The 21,421-nt window shown below is 45.3% G+C and overlaps 1 protein-coding gene across 3 annotated transcripts in view; it reads left to right on the forward strand.

Annotated features, from left to right (window-relative positions):
- DSCAML1 (DS cell adhesion molecule like 1) overlaps nucleotides 1–10,434 on the forward strand; it is a 356,394-nt gene extending 345,960 nt beyond the window's left edge. For 2 of the 3 annotated variants that reach the window (XM_074335417.2, XM_088791437.1), the window contains exons 24-32: nucleotides 792–980; nucleotides 1,469–1,756; nucleotides 3,266–3,421; nucleotides 5,475–5,505; nucleotides 5,654–5,772; nucleotides 6,075–6,227; nucleotides 6,840–7,034; nucleotides 7,538–7,849; nucleotides 9,398–10,016. In XM_074335417.2, the coding sequence (XP_074191518.1) occupies nucleotides 792–980; nucleotides 1,469–1,756; nucleotides 3,266–3,421; nucleotides 5,475–5,505; nucleotides 5,654–5,772; nucleotides 6,075–6,227; nucleotides 6,840–7,034; nucleotides 7,538–7,849; nucleotides 9,398–9,873 (1,919 nt within the window). In that variant the 3' untranslated portion in view covers nucleotides 9,874–10,016. Of the gene's footprint in view, nucleotides 1–791; nucleotides 981–1,468; nucleotides 1,757–3,265; nucleotides 3,422–5,474; nucleotides 5,506–5,653; nucleotides 5,773–6,074; nucleotides 6,228–6,839; nucleotides 7,035–7,537; nucleotides 7,850–9,397 lie in introns of all 3 variants that reach the window. The other variant, XM_074335416.2, reaches the window with a different exon arrangement.
- The last annotated feature ends 10,987 nt before the right edge of the window (nucleotides 10,435–21,421 follow it).

Below are 21,421 nucleotides of genomic sequence, written 5' to 3' on the forward strand. Positions count from 1 at the left end.
AATATGAGAAGCGGTGCATCAGACCTTACTAACAGTGTGTGACAAGTTTTCACTGATTCGGTGCAGTCAGTCGGGTGTGAGCTATGGTTGAGAGAAGGTGTGTTTTAAAGTGTGCCATAAATCACCCTCCATCATGACAACACCCTGTGTCACACATTGCTTCTGGTATATGGCAATTTCTGTCAAATAAAAACATTATGGTGTGTCCTCATCCACCTTATCCACCGGATCTGGCATGGTGAGACTTCTGGCTCTTCCCCAAAATAAAAATGACCATAAAAGGTAAAGGTTTTGTATCGATTCAGGACAATAGAACAATGGGATAAGTGTGTTCGAAGCTGTAATAAATTTTTTTTACTGTAATAAATTTTTATTTAAACATTCACCATAATTTTTGATTACACCTCATATGAATCACCAGGGAATCTTGTAAGATCCCCCAATTCAGGAGGGTTGGGTGGGGGCTGAGAATTTGCATATCTAACAGGTGCCCAGGTGATGCCACGTTGCTGTCATGGGACAACATGTGGAACACTAAGATCTAAATAAGATCCCTTTTTTGCCTCACAACCGTGGTTTTCTGCTCCCCTCCCCACCTTGGCTTCTAAATCCTAACACGAGGGCTGAAGAGGGAGAGCAGTAAAAGTCACCCAAGGTCCTTCCAGTCTTGCTTCTAAAATACATCTGCCCCTTCCAATGACCAAAGGCCCCACTCTGCCCCCTGCCCGGAGCCTGTCAGGTACCCCAGGCCCTGCCTTGCTCCACCTGAGCCAGACAACCCTCCCGGGCAGGCTTTGTGCTGCAATACTCGGTGGACAACAGTGAGGAATGGAAGGACGTGTTCATAAGTTCAAGTGAGCGGGCCTTCAAGCTGGACAGCCTCAAGTGTGGCACGTGGTACAAGGTGAAGCTGGCGGCCAAGAACAGTGTGGGCTCCGGGCGCATCAGCGAGATCATCGAAGCCAAGACGCACGGGCGGGGTGAGGCCCAGTGATGGGAATGAGGAGAGATGGGCCCAGGGAAAAGGAGCTGGGGTTGGGGGGTGGTGGCATGGAGAGGAGACCAAGACAAGAGGTAGAAGATGGCTGCGACAGGGAAGGAGGGAACGGAGAAGCAGTGAGGCTGAAGGGAGACACTCACCCTAGTTCCCCTCACTGCAGCATCTAGATGAATAACAGTAGGAGAAACTAGTCCCACTTCCCTGCTAGGATGGCAGATGGGTATCACTCTCTTCCTTCTTCCTGCATTTCTCTTCCTCCCCTTCTGAGGCCTTCTCTCCAGTACTTCCTTTCTCTCCCCCTCCTCTGTTCTCTGGGGCATCCCTACTCCCATCAGTGCCAACCAATGGTCCCCTGGAGCCACTGCAGTCCCAGATGCCCCAGGGAGATCTTTTCCTGCCCCGATGAATGAATCCCCCTACCCTCTCAGTCTCTAACCTCTCTCTCTCCCTCTACTCCCCCCGACCCAGAGCCCTCCTTCAGCAAAGACCAGCACCTCTTCACCCACATCAACTCCACACATGCTCGGCTTAACATGCAGGGCTGGAACAACGGAGGCTGTCCCATCACAGCCATTGGCCTGGAGTATCGGCCCAAGGGCACCTGGGCCTGGCAGGGCCTCCGAGCCAACACCTCTGGGGAGGTGTTTCTGACCGAACTGCGAGAGGCCACGTGGTACGAGCTGCGCATGAGGGCTTGCAACAGCGCTGGCTGCGGCAACGAGACGGCCCAGTTTGCCACCCTGGACTATGACGGCAGTGAGTCAAAAAGGGTAGAAAGGGGCAGCACAGAGGTCAGAGCAAGGTGTTGTCAGGGAGCTGGCAGAGAGGCAGACACATAAAGAGAGAGACAAACAAAGAGAAAAATCAGCAGGAGAAAGGCTGATAGGTGGGTAAACAGACAAAAGGAGCAACAGATTAGTAGGCAGGCAGGTAAGTGAGCAGTTGCACCAGTGGCCAATACAGACAGACAGGCAGGCAGACTAACAGGTCGATCACACTGAAGACAGAGGGTCTTTGAAAGTGTGATCCTTGCTTTCCATGGTTTCAGAGAGATGGAGAGGGAGGTAGAGATGCATTTGAGGTCCTGCTCTCTAAGAACCCAATACTAATATCAACCAGGATGGGAGAGCCTGTGCTACAATAACAGAGAAACGTGAAAAGCTCCAGGCCTAAACCCAATGAAGATCAGTTTCTTGCTCTCCTAATCTCATGAGGGTTGGCTGGCCACCATCTTTTAGCACTATCATGTTGAACATTTACCCTCCAAAGTCACCAAAAAGAGGATAGAAAAGGCACACCAGTTCTTAACTGCCTTGGCCAGGAGGTGATACTCATGATTTCTATTCTCACTCTATTGTCCAGAACTAGTCACATGGTTCTAATCTAACCACCAGGAAGTCTGGGAAATGTAGACAAGTCCATGGATACTTGGTGAGCACTCACTGGTGTCTGCCACCTGAGGACACCTCACACACATGCATGCACATACGTATACATATGCTCACACGTGCACACACTGGCACACATGCACACATGTAAACATTAAAGCTGCATAGAAGGCTGCATTCATAGGGAGAAATTGTCACAAGCTAAATTAAGTCTACCTATGTGGTAAGGAAACAATAAAGTGGTGTCAGAATGGGATGGGCTCAAACAGGGAAGGCTTCATGAAGGAGATGACTCTTAGGCAAGGCTTTGAAACAGGCAAAGATCCGGGCTTGGCAGAGCGCTATGTCAGCAGGAGAATGTGTCCTCTCCTTGCAGGCACTCAAGGCTAGCAGATATTGGAGGAAGAGCAGAGAGAGGATGCAGGGTATTTAGTGGCTTTTGTCCCCATCTAAGGAAGAGAACCCAGGATCCCACTGCCCTGAGTTCTCTCTACTGAGACTCTCATTGTCCCCCCTCCCCACCCCCACCTTACCAACTGGTATGGGAATTGAAGCAAGACTAGCCAACCTCAGGAATGAACACTGAACACCAACAAACAAGAGACTACCTCTGAGAGACCTCAGGATAATTCTGAAACAGGCCAGGAAGTCATTAATATCATAATGTAGTGTAAAAATTACACAACTGTTCATGGCTTTTCTGATGGGACCAGAATTTGGGGGAGCAGAGGGGAGGGGAGTAGCTCTGCACCAGGAAGTCGAGCTCAGAGTGAAACCAAGGGCAGCAAGAAAGATCAAAGGACTCCCCCACCCGTGGGAATCTGCACTGCACCCAACTCATAAGGGACATCCAACTCCCTTCTTCACCCCCACTCAGGTACCATCCCTCCCATCAAGTCCGCTCAAGGTGAGGGGGATGACGTGAAGAAGCTCTTCACCATCGGCTGCCCGGTCATCCTGGCCACACTGGGGGTGGCACTGCTCTTCGTTGTGCGCAAAAAGAGGAAGGAGAAGAGGCTGAAGCGGCTCAGAGGTGGGGGAGTTGCCTATGGGCTTCTCGGGTAGGAATCTTGACCTTCAGCCCCACTGGCCACCTTCCACTGATTCACAGCACCATCTAGACGAGAGAGTGCTCGTGTCCCTTTGAAAGGAGAGCTGCCACTCCAACCACCTAAAACCTCCTTAGTGTTCACTGCTTCCTCTTCTGTGCCCCCAGGACTTTGTGCCTGCCCTAACCAGGGCTGACTTTTGGAGGTTCACACTGGTAGAGCCATATTGCTTGTTAAAACATTTAAACATGTCCATGTTGATTGGTAGCTAGATATTGCTCCCTTCACCCTGGATGCACCATGCTCTCACACAGGATCCCTGTGACTTTCCTCGGACCCAGCCACTGAAGAGTAGAACTGCAGGTGTTCTCTAGGACCTTGCTCAGTTCTGACTGGGAAGTTTCCATGCCACATCAGTTGTCAAATATTTTGAATGTCATCCCCTGTCCCAACACCTAATACTGTATTATGGCATGAATGGGTCTGATTTACCTCAATTTATACAGTGTCTATCACCTACTAGTTGCTTAATAAATGTTCATTCACTCATTTGGGAAACATTTATTAAGCATCTGCTATATTGTAGATACTGCCAGCCATTGGAGATAATAAGATGAAAGAAGAAAGAACAACCCATTCCCTTATTGAGTTCACGGTCTAATGGGAGAAGCCAGGGCACAATAGCACAGAAGAAGGAATGACTGAAACTGCCTAGGGTATTTAGGAGTCGGATGAACGGATGAATGGATGGTTCAAAGGATGGTTGGATGGTTATTGGATAGATAAATGAAAAGATGGATGGATGGTTGGATGATTGGATGGATGAATGGCTAGATAGTTGGATGGATGGTTAGATGATTGATTGGATGGTTGGATGGAAGGATGTATAGATGGAAGGATGGTTAGATCTATGGTTGAATGAAAGTTTTGATGGATAGATGGTTGGATGAATAGGTGGTTGTATGGATAGATGTCGCGAGGGAGAGAAGGAGGGAGGGAGGGATAGGTGGATGGACGTTTGTTTGGATAAATGGAAGGTTTGATAGATGGTTGGATACATTGATGATTGATGGCTGTTTGGATGTATGTATGGATATTTTAATGGATAAATGGATGATAAGATAGAAAGACGGTTAAATAGCTAAATGAATGGATGGATTATTGGACGTTGGACGAACGGTTGAATAGATGAATGGATAATTGGATGGATGGTTGGAGAGATAGTTGAATGGGTTGATAGTTGAATGGATGGATGATTGGATAGTTGGGTGGATGATAGCTGAATGGTTGGATGGCTAGGTTCATGTTCGAGTCAACAGTTAGATGGGTGGATTGATAGGTGGATGGGTCAATTATGAATGGATAAATGGGTGGTAGTTGGATGCTTGGATGCAATACATGCAGCTAAATTCACTCTGACAGATAATTCTCAGTTATCAGGGGTCTAATGGATTAGCCAGGTCCTTTGCTTCTCCTCTCTCACATCAATTCCAAACCTGAGAGCCCTGATCCTATTCAAGGGCCCTCTGAAACAAAGCAGAGACCCCTAAATTCATCCATGAATTGTTGGGGGATAGGTGCCCTAGAGGAGGAAGTGAAGCCTCTTGGTTGATAGTCATCTTAGGATGCCCATTGGCCATCTCTACTTCATCATGTACCCTCTCCTCTCCACAACACATAACTGAGGATAGATCTGCCATTGATGCCTGTTTCTAGCCTGCTATGGTGTCTTGTTTAACTAGAGGCAATTCAGGAAGGAAATAGAGCTCTTTCTATACCCTCTCCTTTGGGAAGGACCTTCTTATTAGATAAAAATCTGAGGAAAGGAAAACAGACCTTAAGCAAATCCTGAATTGGGAGCAGTGAGACCTTATCACGTTTTGGACTGTTTTAGAGGTCCTCACATTTCTCCTCTTCCCAGGAGACCAGCATTGGCCCCAGTTTAGAGAATTCTCCCACTTTGTCTCCATGCCTCTTCCAGTTCTCATCCTACTCAGACTCCATTCTCATCTAGCTTCTCTCTCTACTGTTTTGCAGATGCAAAGAGTTTGGCAGAAATGTTGATAAGGTGGGTATCACATATCTGCTTCCTCTCTTTCCCCCTCTCTCTTCCCCCCTGCTTGGGACAGGCTTCTAAGACCCCTTTGTTTTGCAAAACCCCTCCCCGAACCTCTTATGGCTGCTGAGTCACCTACCTCTAGCCCTTCTCCCCACAGCAAGAACAACCGAAGTTTTGACACCCCCGTAAAGGGGCCACCCCAGGGCCCACGGCTACATATTGACATCCCCAGGGTCCAGCTGCTCATCGAGGACAAAGAGGGCATCAAGCAGCTGGGTGAGTGACAGGTGCCACAGGCTCTCTGTCCTGCTCCGAGTGTGTTTCCCTAGTCCACAACCCACAAAGGGTAACTACCAGCCCTCACAGCAGTGCCCAGGGTTCTAAGTGAAGCCCTATCAACAACTCAACAACCTCAGAATATATTGCAGCTTCTCTCAAGGGCTGTGTCCTCCTCTGTCTAAGGGAGAATTATCCTGACCTTTCTGGGCCTCAATGTTGGATAAAGACAAAGAGAAATTTGGGAAATAAAGATGGCATCCAAAGGGACGGCGTCATGCTGATTGTCCTTCTTCCCTCAGGAGATGACAAGGCCACCATCCCCGTGGCAGATGCTGAATTCAGCCAAGCTGTCAACCCACAGAGCTTCTGTACCGGTGTCTCCTTGCACCACCCAGCTCTCATCCAGAGCACAGGACCGCTCATCGATATGTCTGACATCCGGCCAGGCACCAGTATGCATTATCCCCGGGGAGACAGCCCCCTCCTACATAGGGTGTCTTGGGCACAGCATGGGGCAGAGGTAATAAATAAAAAAAATGAAGAAAAAAAAAAGAAGGAACAACATGGAAGAATGGAAAGAGCACTGGAGTTAGAGTGTGGAGACCTTGGTTGCAGACTCACTAGCTGTGACCTTGGGCATATCACTAACCTTATATCTCTGGGCCTCCGTTTCCTTAGCTAGAAATGTTGAGAGGGTTGAGTGTTCTTGCTCTGAAGGGACTTCTGCCTCTAGCACTGTGACTCTGGACATAAGGATAGAATACATTAAGGACTGAAGGGAATGTCAGGAGGCAGCAGGAGAGGAGGTGACATCCTTCCCAGGCTAAAGGGAAAGATGGGGTGGGTGGGGAGGACCCACTGACCCCATACCTCGATACTCTTGCTCTTCTCCCCTGGGGCCAGCTATGTGGTCAGGAGAGGCTGCATGCTCTGCATTCCCAAGGGAGCTTCTGTGGCTGCTTCTGCCTCCTCCCTTGCTCCCCACTGCCCTCTCTGGTAAGTGCCAGCTGCCCCAGCCCAGTGGCCTCAGTTGGAGGGTGCTAGCTCTTGCTTCTTCCGTGTAGATCCAGTATCCAGGAAGAATGTAAAGTCAGCCCACAGTACCCGGAACCGGTACTCAAGCCAGTGGACTCTGACCAAGTGTCAGGCCTCCACACCTGCCCGCACGCTCACCTCCGATTGGCGTACCGTGGGCTCCCAGCATGGTGTCACTGTCACTGAGAGTGACAGCTACAGTGCAAGTCTCTCCCAGGACACAGGTGAGCCCAGGGCCTACCTGTGCGCTGTTCACTCTCCTCCAACTCACCATCATCCAGCCCCATGTTCCATTTTCCCACTCTTACCCACCAGCTGACGGGGTTCAAGACACAAGTCAGTGTCACTTCCAGCTGGCCACTGGCTCACTGTGTGGCTTTGACAAAAGCACTTGACCTCACTGAGCTCTGCTGGACAGGGACTTCAGTTTGCTCTCTCCCATAATGTCAAAGAAAATAGCACACGTGACATTTGTTGGAGAAAGTGCTGAGTATTTCAGGGATAGTTGCTTGTTTTCAAGACTGAAAGGTGTTTGCCCTTCATTAGTCAAAGATCCCACTTCTGCCACCACTGCTGCCTTCACAGTGGGAGAGCAGGATCTTCTGAGCCTGGTACACTCTATGGCTGTTGGGGTTAGAGGTAGGGGAACTGCTCAGTCTGGCCTCACTTACACACTTCTTCCCCTAACTCACTGTTTCCTCTTACTATATGCCTTCCATCTCCCTAGACAAAGGACGGAACAGCATGGTGTCCACTGAGAGTGCCTCTTCCACCTACGAGGAGCTGGCCCGGGCCTATGAGCACGCCAAGCTGGAGGAGCAGCTGCAGCACGCCAAGTTTGAGATCACCGAGTGCTTCATCTCTGACAGCTCCTCGGACCAGATGACCACGGGCACCAATGAGAACGCTGACAGCATGACGTCCGTGAGCACACCCTCAGAGCCCGGCATCTGCCGCTTCACCGCCTCCCCGCCCAAGCCCCAGGATGCTGACAGGGGCAAAAATGTGGCTGTGCCCATCCCTCACCGGGCCAACAAGAGTGAGTGCCCAGACCACCTCCCTTGCTGTGAGCCCTGGCTAGGCCTAGCCCTAAGCGTACCTGGGTCCGCCAGCCCAGCAGAGCTCCTTGGCAGTGTGGGATGGTGCGAAGAATAAGGACTCGGGAGCAAGCGGGTCAGGGTTCACATCCTGGCTCAACCTTTTAGTATCACTGTGACCTTGGGCAATTGTTTAACCTCTCTGGCCTTAACTTTCTCATTTGTAAAATGCAAATGATAGTATACTTTATATTGTTGTAATGGGCATTAGAAATGATATATGCCTGCCACATAGTAGGTTCTCATTAGCACTGATTATTCCTTTAGTCTGAAGCTATGCCAGGATGGAAAGACCCCTTATGGAGTCAACTGCCCAGTGGCCATTGGTCTCAATGCTGTTTGAACTTAATCCAGACCCAAAGGAGCAATCCTGGCAGCTCAGTCCATAGTGGCCAAACCTCATGGTGGGCAGTGACCTAGCCTGACTGGAAACCATCTGGCTCCAGGGGACTGGCCAGAGCCTATGCCCTTGGGGGTTGGCAGGGCAGGTCTAAGATAACGAGGGGCATATGAGGGTATTCCATCAGCAGATTTGGGGGCCACAGTGTACAAGTCTCATGCTCTCAAACCATTAGTCAGGCATGCTCAATACTGGCCTTGCTAAGTGGCTGTGCTAACCTGGGGACTCAGGGTCATCTGGAGAAGAGCCTGAGGTAACAGAAAGTCAAGGATTCAGGAGACTGGCAGCCCTGATTGACGCCCCCACCCCTTCTAACTGTGTGAATTTGGGCAAATTACTTGATTTCTCTGACTCTCAGTTTCCTTACTTGCAAAATGCAGGCAGGTATTAGCCTATCCAGGGTGCTGTGGGACTAAATGATATTATCTGAGCAAAGTACCTGGCGTGCTCAACAGGGTAGAGACATGTTCACAGGAGGATGCTCACAGAGCGGGGAGATGAGGATACAGAGGCAGTTTACGGAATTAGGAACATTCCACCTGGAGAAGGGGACCAAGGAGAGGGAAGGGGCAATGGAGCTGACTTCAGATATCTGAAAGGCTGCATGGGAAGGGGCACAGAATCAGGGTCAGTGTGGAGAAGTGACAGGGAGTGACTGTCCTTTCCTCCTCAGGGTAAAGAAAAGCTTTCTAACAGCCAGAGCTCTTAGGAAGTCCTTGTTTTCAGAAGTGAGCTCTCTACCAGCTGAAGCTGACAGCGTATAGTGATCATTTAATAATAAGTATCAATTTATTGAGCAACTACTATATGTGCCAGCCACTGTATTTGCCATATTTTATTAATATCTTATCCACTACTCACAGTAATCCTGAAGGGAAATGTGATTATCCCCATTTCAAAGATAGGGAAACTTAGGCTCAAAGAGATCAAGTAATTGATCTTTCCTCAACGCTTTATTTCCCATCCTGTGAGAGATAGAGGAGGGACTCCTATGTTAGCTCAGGGAGAAGATGGAGGGGTAGGAGGTGGGGTGAACAAGCTGGTTCCCAGAGGCCTCTGTCCCTCACATCCTCTGCTTCTGTGATTCCAGGTGACTACTGTAACCTGCCCCTGTATGCCAAGTCCGAGGCCTTCTTCCGAAAGACAGATGGGCGTGAGCCCTGTCCTGTGGTCCCACCCCGCGAAGCCTCCATCCGGAACCTGGCTCGAACCTACCACACCCAGGCTCGCCATCTGACTCTGGACCCTGCCAGCAAGTCCTTGGGCCTCCCACACCCAGGAGCCCCTGCGGCCACCTCCACAGCCACCTTACCTCAGAGGACTCTGGCCATGCCAGCCGCCCCAGCTGGCACAGCCCCCCCAGCACCTGGCCCCACCCCCGCCGAGCCCCCTGCTGCCCCCACTGCTGCCCCTCCGGCCCCCAGCTCCGAGCCTCCACGGTCCGGGGGCCCACACACCAAAATAGGGGGCTCTAGGGACTCACTTCTCGAGCTGAGCACGTCGGGGGTAGGGCGGTCTCAGAAGCAGGGGGCTGGGGCCTACTCCAAGTCCTACACCCTGGTATAGGGGCGCTGAGACGGGCCGCCCGGGCCGCTTGGCCCTTCTGCACCTCCAGCACTCAACACCAACGTGGCTGGTTTCCTGCATTATTTATATGAAACTGACAGACAAAAACTAACCAACAATGAAAAGAAAACCCCCCAAGTCATGAACGCTTGTACATAGAACTCTTTTGTACAAATGAAACTATTTTCTTCTTCTCCATGAAGCCAGGGCACAAAGAATTTCACAGTACAAGTCAAACCCTTCCACCCCACAAAATATGTGTGGAGAGATATATACATATATAGAGAGATAGGAACACATCAACAAGCTATGTATCTATATATTTCTCTCACCTTATTTTGAGACAGAGGCACAAAGACTCAGCAAGTTTTCCCTCCTCCTCACCCTCCCTCCAATCTAGGTGGTTTTGACAAAGACCAAAATCCCAACTCAGAGACATTGCATGCGATTTTACTGTTCCAAGAAAACCAGGAGTTGCTTCAATTTGCAGATGCTTATGTGTTAATACCTTTTTCTATGAAAAAAGACCCAGCGCCGTGTGCAATAAAGGTTATGTTTCTATGTGGTGGCTTTCCCCCATCTGGCAAGGGCCAATGGGCAGGGAGGAAGGAGAGGCCTCTATACCAGGCCATTATTTCTCGTGGAGAAACTGAGAAGCCTCGGCTCTAGCTCAGCATGTTAAGCTTTTTAAAAAGATTTCAATTAGCCAAGGTGCGTCTTTGAGCACCTGTTCTGTTCTCACATCTGTGCTGGGCCCTAAAGGGGACCATGACCAGGTGTGTGGCTTTGAGCAAGCTCCAAAACCCCTCTGAGCCCCAGTTTCCTTAGCTATAAAATAAGACATTTGTGGGAGCTCTGGGGATCCTGGTATGGGGAGTTGGAGTTTGTCTACTGATTTCTCTCCTCCAGGAGAACACAGAATAGCCAAGGGAACAAAGCTATGCAAAACCACTAGTGAACAGTTAGGTTATATAAGATTCCTATGAACTGGGAAGGGGAGGAAAATATTATATATAGCCGGGCGGCGGGGTGGGGCAGAAGCGAGAGCCTGAAGTTCTGTGCTGACTGTAAGGGCAAGGTGAGACCATGAGAAGAGGGACGGAGGTCATCAGAGGTCAGGGAGGTGAAAAGGACTCATGGAGGAGGGGGAACGGAGCTCAGTCAAAGAGAATCAGGCCAGAATCCTACCTTACCTGGTTTGGGAGGAGTTGGCAATTAGATTGCCAGGTGGAAACATGCCACGAGAGGATTAATAGGGTAGCACAGGGGGTTGGCATGTGAGCTGGGCCTCCAAGTATGTGAAGATTTGGATAGGCAAAGACGGAAAGACCCAGGAGAGTAGCAAAAGCCCAGGGGCATGAAGTTTGTGGTTCAGAGACCTCCCTCCACCATGGGTGGAGCCCCCAGCTGAAAAGAAGGTGTACCTAAGGAGTACAAGGGCCTCCTGAGTTCAGCACCCCGAGTCAAGGCTGAGTTGTATATCAAGAATCTGGAAGGAAGGTGAGTCTGTGACCAGCTGTTGTCCCGCAGCTGAGGGGAGTAACTGGGAAGGGAACAGAGGGTTTTGTGCTTATCAGTCTGGACCACAGTGAGGGCTGCGTACCCGGGATGTTTAATAGAAGCACTTTCCCAAATGCAACTCATTCCATAAACATTCCCTGAGCGCCCAGCTAGTGTAGAATACAGAGGCGCTCTCACCCATAAGTAACTACATACAAGAGAAGGGGGCACTGTAAGAGCAGGGGGCAGAGATGACGTACTCCTTGGTGGCTCCTGGGCCCATGGGGGAACTCCATCTTAGGCCCCACACCCAGGATCCACCCCAGAGAACCAGCTATTGGCATTAATGAGAATAGTGAGAACAAGGCCCCTCATTCCAGACACCTGGTGACGTCCCAGCTTCATTCGGACGGGTCACCTCCCAGGGCTGCGCACGCCACCTGCAGGTCGCCTCCCAAACCGCAAGCACAATGATCAAGCCTGAGAGTTCTTCCCAGAATTTGGCTTAGAGCGTCCACCCCACCCCCCACCACCCTCCACCGCCCACATGCTAACACTGGGGAAAACAAACACAAATCAGCCCCAACTATGAGCGGCACAAAGAGATGAACAAATCCCCAGAAGCTAGAGTGGAATGGAGTCACCTGCCTAAGGGCTGCAAAAGAGAAGACGGTCATGAAAATACACCATGGAGCCCTTTCTGTGTGCTAGGTGCCAAGCAAAACACTTTCCTTGCATTGGCTCATGGAACCTCACTGCAGCTTTGGGAGGCAGGCATTACAATCTCCATTTGAAAGGTGAGAAAGCTGGAGCTGTGGGGAGTTTAGTAACTCACCAAAGTTAGAGGAGCAGGAAGAGATGGAGATGAGATTCAAACTCCTATACTGCCCCATGTTCCTTTGTTCAGAGGCTGGGTTTTAGTTCTATCCCCAGGATGTTGCCAGGTGCAGAGTCCTCCAGGACCAGGTGAGCCAGCCGGACTTACTGGCAGGGAAGCAGTCCGTGTGCAACTGACCAATTCAGGGAAGTGAATCAATATGCTGGGCTGGATGGACAGGAGCGCTGCTGTTTGACTCTGGAGCAGGAGGGATTCAGCTCTGGGGAGGCTGTTGCAGAAGGCCTGGGAACTTTCCCCTGTAGGGAAAGAAGGATTTGGGGAGGCAACAGAGAAGCAAAACTTGAGCCAGTTTAATTTGTGTTCAGCTGAGCTGGGTCCCTTACGATAAAACACAAGGTCTGGAAATTCAGACAGACTCATGCAAACAATTTATATGCTGATCTCTAACCTCGATATATTTATGAGCTGAACCACAAACCTGTTTAAACTGTACCTAGAAGTTAATTCACAAATCAGCTAAACTCCCTCTTGCTCCTCCCCAGCTCCTCATCATTGAACGCTGTATCTGGGGGAATCATCTTAGACATTTTCTTGCTCCTTTCCAGATCTCCACTTTGTCCACCGCTGTCTGTCTCCAGAACCTTGGTTCTCAAAGTGTAGTCCGTGCCCCAGCAGCAGGGCATCCCTAGTTAGAAATGTGCATTATTAGGCCTCACCCCAGATCCACTGGGTAAGAATCTGCAGTTTAGCAAAATCCCCAGAGGATTTGTTTCACATTCAAATTCACATTTCAAGAAGCCCACCTCTAGAAGGTCTTCAGAGAGACCACTCCCCTGCTCTGCCCCTTCTGCCAAGAACCAAAGCCAGACCAGTGAGTCTCAAACTTAGTTGCACATCAGATGCACTTGAGGAGCTTGTTTAAAAAGCAGCACAGATCTCACCAATCCCAACTGAATCACAATTTGTGGGTGTGCAGCCCAGACATTTGTTTTTGTTTTTGTTTTTTTATTTATTTTTTATTGTGGTAAAAGATATACAACATAGAATTTACCATTTGAACCATTTTTGTTTGGATAAAACAAACACCCCTCTCTTTTAGGGAGAGGGTTAGTGTGGTTTGGGTTGTACATGGATAGTAGTAGCATGGTAAACAGAAGCAAGACTTTGCTTTTGTCTTTATCTGAAACTTGAGTATGGAGCTTCCAGTCAAGATGGCACAGTAGGTAAATGCTGTGCGTACCTTCTTGCACAACCACATCAAAATTACAACTAAACTCAAAACAAGCATCATTGAGCATTGCCTAAAATCTTGCTGAACTGAAGCCCTACAACTAAAGACATGCAGAAGAAGCCACCTAAAGACTGGTAGGAGGGGCAGACATGGAATGGGCTGGTGCCACATCCGCATGTGACCACTGAAAATTGGGAGGGATATCCTGGCTGCAGGCCCCCCAGAAGAGTGAAAGGTCCCAGCCCCACCCCAGCCCAGGGTCCCAGTGCTGGGGAGAGAGGTCTCCATAATCTCTGGTTGTGAAAACCGGCAGAGATTGTGACTGAGACAGAGGGAGGTTGGAGTCCTATGTGCTCCTCTAAAAGGGACCACACAAGGACTTAACCCTTGATGAAATCACTGGCTCTGAGCTCCAGTGCTGGGGCAGCAGCTAGAGAAGGGGCAAGGACATGAGGGAGGGGGCGACTGAGTTGTCTGGCTTCAGGACAGGGGCTAGAGGGGCAGCTTTCTCCTGGACAGAGGAGTTGGTACAGGCCATTGTTTCTTTGTTAAGCTGCCCCTTTTCCAGTGTGCAGATGAAGGCTGCTGCCATATCTGAGTCTCCATCACTAACTGCAATCATTCACCACACCCTGGTGATTCAAGACCCTGCTCCAATCAACTTTCGGGCATACCCAAGCCAGTGGCTTTTTCATATAAACTGCCTGCCTTAGCTCATGCTGCAGACTTTCCTAGGGTCTCTCAAAGGTTCACAGAACCCAGACCATCAGCATCTGTCTTGAGTGTGTCCTGTACCTCTGGCTGAGCAGCCCTGAGCCCAGCACTAACAGCAGCCAGCCTTGATTCATAGCTTGGCCTCTCAAGGCACTTCCAAGCACGGCTATGGGCAGTGACCATCTGTGGATTTCTTTATGGTTCTTGTGGGCGGCTCCAGGTGGGGCACAGACTTTGAGCTTCAGCTGAACTTGACCTGCAGCAAGTCCCCTCCCAGGTGACCCTAGGGTTGGCATCCCCAGCAGCCAACTTCAAAATGAGCTGGAGCATCACCCAGCTGTCTCCAAGAATGACACACCCAAGGAGCAGATTGGGCAGGCACCAGAGTCCTGCTGAGGCAGATCCTGCTCTGTAGGGTCAGCCCCTGCACCATAACTCCTTCACTTTAGTCAAGTTTAGTCCTCACAACCAATCAGCCTGAGGGTCAGTCCCTCCTATAGATGTGCAACAAAGACCAAGGCTCAAGTACAAGAGGAGGGCATACACAACCCACACAAGGGACATACCTGGAGTGCATGGCTCAGGTGACCAGTAAGACTGTGCCACTGAACCCCACAGCACACCTACTACATAAGGCCACTCTACTAAGACCAGAAGACATAGCAACCCTACCTAATACATAGAAATAAACACAGGGAGGCAGCCAAAATGGGGAGACAAAGAAAGATGTCCCAAATAAAAGAACAGAACAAAGCTCTGGAAAAAGAATTAAACAAAATGGAGACAAGTAATCTACTAGATGCAGAGTTCCAAACACTGGTTATAAGGATGCTCAATGATCTCAGGGCGAACTTCAACAAAGACATAGGAAACATAAAAATGAAGATAGAAAATGTTAAAATGAACCAGTCACAAATAAAGTATACAAGAACAAAAATGAAGACTACATTACAGGGAATCAACAGTAGATTGGATAAAGCAGGGGATCAAATCAGTGATTTAGAAGGTAAGGTAGCAAAGAACACCCAATCAGAACAGAAAACAAAAAACAAAAAAAAAGAACCCAAAAAACTGAGGAGAGTTTAAGAGGCCTCTGGGACAACCTCAAGCATACCAATATTTGCATTATAGGGGTAGCAGAAGGAGGAGAGAGAGAACAAGGAATTGAAAACCTGTTTGAAGAAATAATGACAGAAAACTTCCCTAACCTGGCAAAGGAAATAGACATACAAGCCCAGGAAGCACAGAGAGTCCCAAACAAGATAAACCCAAACAGGCCAATACCAAGACACATCATAATTAAAATGCCAAATGTTAAAGACAAAAAGAGAATCTTAAAAGCAGCAAGAGGAAAGCAGTTAGTTACCTACAAGGGAGCTCCCATAAGATTGTCAGCTGATTTCTCAACAGAAACTTTGCAGGCCAGAAGGGATTGACAGAAAATACTTAAAAGTGATGAAAAACAACCAAGATTACTCAGCAAAGCTATCATTTAGAATCAAAGGGACAGATAAGGAGCTTCCCAGACAGGAGTTCATCACCACCAAACCAGTATTACAAGGAATCTTAGAGGAACTTCTTTAAGACGGAAAAAAAAATTAAAAATATGAATTTAAAAAATGGCAATAACTACATACCTATCAACAATTACTTTCAATGTAAATGGACTAAATGCTCCAATCAAAAGATGGGGGTGGGGGGGCTGAATGGATAAGAAAACAAGACCCTTACCTATGCTGCCTACAAGAGATACACTTCAGATCAAAAGACACACACAGACTGAAAGTAAAGGGAGGGAAAAAGATACTTCATGAAAATGGAAACAAACAAACAAAAGCTGTGGTAGCAATACTTATACCACAAAAAAATAGACTTTAAAACAAAGACTATAACAATAGACAAAGAAGAAGGACCTAGTAATCCCACTTCTGGGTATTTATCCAAACAAACCCAAAATGCTACTTCGAGGGGATGTGCTCAACCATATATTCATTGAAGCATTATTTACAATAGCCAATATATGAAAGCAACCTGGATGTCCCTGAATGAATGAATGGATAAAGAGGTGGTACATACTCATATACCATAGAACAGTGTTAACTATAGTCATCATGTTGTACATTACATCCCTACTACTTATTTATCTTATACCTAAAAATTTGTGCCTTTTGACAACCTTCCTCCAATTCTTCCTGCCCACCCCACCCTTGCCTCTAACCACGAATCTCTAACCATTTCTTTTTCTACGAGTTTTCAAATATTCCATATAGAAGTGAGTTCACACATATTTGTCTTTCTTTGACTTATTTTACTGAGCATAATGCCCTCAAGTTCCACCTATGTTGTTGCAAATGGCAGGATTTCCTTGGGTTTTTTTATGACTAAATATTCTAGTGTGTGTGTGTGTGTGTGTGTGTGTGTGTGTGTGTGTGTCACAACTTCATTATCTATTCACCCATTGATGGACACATAGGTTGTTTCCATGTCTTGGCTATTGTAAATAATGCTGCTATGAACATGGGGGTGGCATGTATGTTTTTGAGTTAGTGTTTTCATTTCCTTTGGATATAGTCCCAGAAGTGGAATTGCTGTAACATATGGTAATTCTATTTTTAATTTTTTGAGAAACCTCTTTATTATACAAGTGCTGTAACAGTTTACAATCCCACCAACAGGGCACAAGTGTTCCCATTTATCCACATCCTTACCACCATTTGTCATCTCTTGCCTTTTTCATGATGGTCATTCTAACACTCATGATATCTCATTTTGGTTTTGACTTGCATCCCTGACTAGTGATGTTGAGCATCTTTTCGTGTACCTGTTGGCCTGCATTGCTTCTTTGGAAAAATGTCTATTCATGCTATAGCCCATTTTTAATTACATTGTTTTTTTGTTTGTTTTTGCTGTTGAGTTGTATGGGTTCTTTATAAATTTTGGATATTAACCCCTTACCAGATATACGGTTTGCAAATATTTTTTTCCCATTCCGTTTGTTTCCTTTTAACTTTGTTGATTGTTTCTTTCACTGGGCAGAAGATTTTTAGGTTAGTATAGTCTCGCTTGTTTATTTTTTATTTTGTTGCTTGTGCTTTAGGTGTCATATCCAAAAATCATTGCCAAGACCATGTCTAGGAGATTTTTCCCTATGTTTTCCTCTATGGTTTCATGGTTCAGGTCTTATATTTAAACCTTTAACCCATTTTGAGTTAATTTTTGTGAGTGGTGTAAAATAGGGGTCTAGTTTCATTCTTTTTATATGTGAATATCCAGTTTTACCAGCACGCTTATTGAAGGGACTGTCTTGTGTCCATTGAGTATTCTTGACTCCTTTGTCAAATATTGTTAGCTGTATATGCTTGGGTTTATTTCTGGGCTATTAATTCTGTTCCATTAATCTCATTGTCTGTTTTTATGCCAGTACCATACTGTTTTGATTACTTTAGCTTTATAGGATACCTTAAAATCAGGATGTGTGATGCCTCCTGTTTTGTTCTTTCTCAGGATTTCTTTGGCTATTTGGGTTTCCTGTTGTCCCATATATATTTTAGGATTTTTTTTTTTTTACTTCTGCAAAAAATGTTATTGCAATATTGATAGGGATTGCATTGACTCTTAGATGGCTTTGGGTAGCATTGATGTTTTAACAATATTAATTTTTCCAATCCGCAAACACAGGATACCTTTCCATTTCTTCCTGTCTCTTGTGATTTCTTTCATCAATGTCTTGTAGTTTTCAAAATCTTTCACCTCCTTGGTTGAGCTTATTACTAAGTATGTTTTTGATGCTGTTGAAAATGGAATAATTTTCTTTATTTTTTTTCCTCATAATTCGTTGTTAGTATGTAGAAACACTATTGATTTTTGTATATTTTTTTTCCTGCAACTTTATTGAATTCATTGATTAAACAGTCTTTTTTGTGTGTGAAGTCTAAGGTTTTCTATACATAAAATCGTGTCACCTGCAAATAAAGACAACTTTACTTCTTCCTTTCCAATTTTGATGACTTTTATTTCTTTTTCTAGTCCGATTGCTCTGGTAAAGACTTCCAGTACTGTTGAATAGGAGTGATGAGAGTGTGCACCTTTGTCTTGTTCCTGATATCAGAGGAAAAGTTTTCAAACTTTCACCATTGAGTAAGACGTTATCTGTGGGATATGTCCTGTATTATGTTCAGGTATATTTCTTTTGTACCTAAATTGTAAGAGTTTTTATCATGAACAGATATTGAATTTTGTCAAATGCTTTTTCTGCCTCTATTAAGAGTTTGAGAGTGTTTCCAACTCTTCAATTTTTTTGGAAAAGTTTGAGAAGAATTTGTATTAATTGTTCTATAAATGTTTGGTAAAATTCACCAGTGAAGCAATCTGGTCCTGGGCTTTCCTTCACTGAAAAAGTTTTAATTGTTGGACCACTCTCCTTACCAGTAATTGCTCTATTCAGGTTTTCTGGTTCTTCTTGATTTAGTCCCTGGTAGGTTGCATACTTCCAAGAATTTTTCCATTTCTTCTAGGTTGTCCAGTTTGTTAGCATATAATTGTTCATAGTTGCCTTTTTATGACCCTTTGTATTTCTGTGGTATCAGTTATAATGTCTCCTCCTTCTTTTATAATTTTGTTGATTTGGGTCCTCTTTTTTATTTGGTTTGTTTAGCTAAAGGCTTGTCAACTTTATCTTTTCAAAGAACCAGTTCTTAGTTTGATTAATGTATTCTATTGTTTCCCTGTTTTCTATTGCATTTATTTCTGCTCCAATCTTTATTATTTCCTTCCTTCTGCTAACTTTGATTTCAGTTTTTGTTTTTGTTTTTCTAGTTCCTTAAGGTGAAGAATTAGGTTATTGGTTTGGAACCTTTCTTACTTCCTATTGTAGGCCTTTATTGATATGAACTTCCCTTTTAGAACTGATTTGCTGCATCCAATAAGTTTTAGTATGTTGTATTTCCATTCCCACTTGTCTCAAGATACTTTTTTATTTCCCCTTTATCTCTTCTTTGATCCATTGATTGTTCAGAAGAATGTTGCTTAATTTCCATGTATTCATGAATTTTCTGGTTTTCCTCTTGTTATTGATTTCTAGTTTCATATCACTCTGGTCAGAGAAGATACTTGGTATGATTTTAATCTTGAATTTGCTAAGACTTGTTTTGTGGCCTAACATATGGTCTATTCTGTGTACACTAGAAAATGCTCCATGCGTACTTGACGAGAATGTGTATTCTCCTGTTGTTGGAAAAAATATCTGTATACAGTTCTTAGGTCCATTTGGTCTATAGCATTGTTCAAATCTGCTGTTTCCTTATTGATTTTCAGTATGGAGGATCTGTCCATTGTTGAGAGTGGGTATTAAAGTCCCCAACTATATATTTCCCCTTTTAGTTCTGTTAGTATTTGCTTTATGTATTTAGTTACTCCAATGTTGAGCACATATTTACAATTGTTATATCTTCTTGATGTATTGACTGCTTCATCACTATATAGTGACCTACTTTGTCTTTTTACATTTTTAGTTTAAAGTCTATTTTGTCTGATATAAGTATAGCCATTTCTGCCTTTGTTGTTGTTGTTACAACTTGCTTGAAATATTTTTTTCCATCCCTTGACTGTTAGTCTGTGTGTCTTTAAGGCTAAAGTGAGTCTCTTGTAGGCAGTGTATTGTTGGATCTTGGTTTCTTTTGTTATTTTTTTGTTTTGTTTTTTTCATCCATTCAGCTATTCTGTATCTTTTGATTCGATAATTTAATATTTGTATTTAAAGTAATTATTGATAAGTAAAGACTTACAACTGCCATTTTGTGTTTTCCTATTGTTTTGCCGGTCCATTGTTTCTTTTTTTTTTAGTTTTAATTTTTTTAGTTATTTATTTATTTGTTTATTTATTTTTTAATTTATTGGGGTGACAATTGTTAGTAAAATTACATAGATTTCAGGTGTACAATTCTGTATTGCATCATCTATAAATCGCATTGTGTGTTCACCACCCAGTCAGTTCTCCTTCCATCACCATATATTTGATCCCCCTTACCCTCATCTCCCACCCCCCACCCCCCTTACCCTCTGGTAACCACTAAACTATTATCTGTGTCTATGAGTTTTTGTTTCTCATTTGTTTGTCTTGTTCTTTTGTTGTTTTTGGTTTATATACCACATATCAGTAAAATCATATGGTTCTCTGCTTTTTCTGTCTGACTTATTTCGCTTAGCATTATACTCTCAAGATCCATCCATGTTGTCACAAATGTTCTTATATCATCTTTTCTTAACACTGAATAGTATTCCATTGTGTATATATACCATGACTTCTTTATCCATTCAACTATCGAAGGACATTTTGGTTGTTTCCATGTCTTGGCCACCATAAACAAAGCTGCAATGAACATTGGAGCACACGTGTCTTTATGGATTAATGTTTTCAGATTTTTGGGGTAGATACCCAGGAGAGGGATTCTTGGGTCATACGGTAATTCTATTCCTAATTTTTTCAGGAACATCCACACTGCCTTCCATAACGGCTGCACCAGTCTGCCTTCCCACCAACAGTGTATGAGGCTTCCTTTTTCTCCACAGCCTCTCCAACACTTGTTACTATTTGTCTTGTTGATGATAGCCATTCTGACTGGGGTGAGGTGATATCTCATTGTGGTTTTGATTTGCATTTCTCTGATGATTAGTGATGTGGAGCATTTTTTCATATGTCTATTTGCCATTTGTATGTCCTCTTTGGAGAAATGTCTCTTCAGGTCCTCTGCCCATTTTTCAATTGGGTTGTTTGTTTTTTTGTTGTTGAGTTGCATGAGTTCCTTGTATATTTTGGATATTAGCCCCTTATTGGAGACACTGTTTGCAAAAATCTTCTCCCATTCACTTGGTTGCCTCTTTATTTTGTTGATGGTTTCTTTTGCTGTGCAGAAGCTTTTAAGTTTGATATAGTCCCGTTCATTTATTTTAGCTTTTACTTCCCTTGCCTTTGGAGTCAAATTCATAAAATGCTCTTTGAATCCAAGGTCCATAAGTTTAGTAACTATGTTTTCTTCTATGCAGTTTATTGTGTCAGGTCTTATGCTTAAGTCTTTGATCCATTTTGAATTAATTTTGGTATATGGTGAGAGATAGCAGTCCAGTTTCATTCTTTTGCACGTGGCTATTCAATTCTCCCAGCACCATTTATAGAAAAGGCTGTCTTTTCTCCATTGTATGTTATTTGCTTCTTTTGTCAAAAATTATCTGTGGTTTTATTTCTGGGTTCTCAATTCTATTCCATTGGT

The sequence above is a fragment of the Rhinolophus sinicus genome, chromosome 14 (assembly GCF_057876585.1).
Source record: "Rhinolophus sinicus isolate RSI-liver-muscle chromosome 14, RSI-T2T, whole genome shotgun sequence".
NCBI lineage: Eukaryota > Metazoa > Chordata > Mammalia > Chiroptera > Rhinolophidae > Rhinolophus > Rhinolophus sinicus.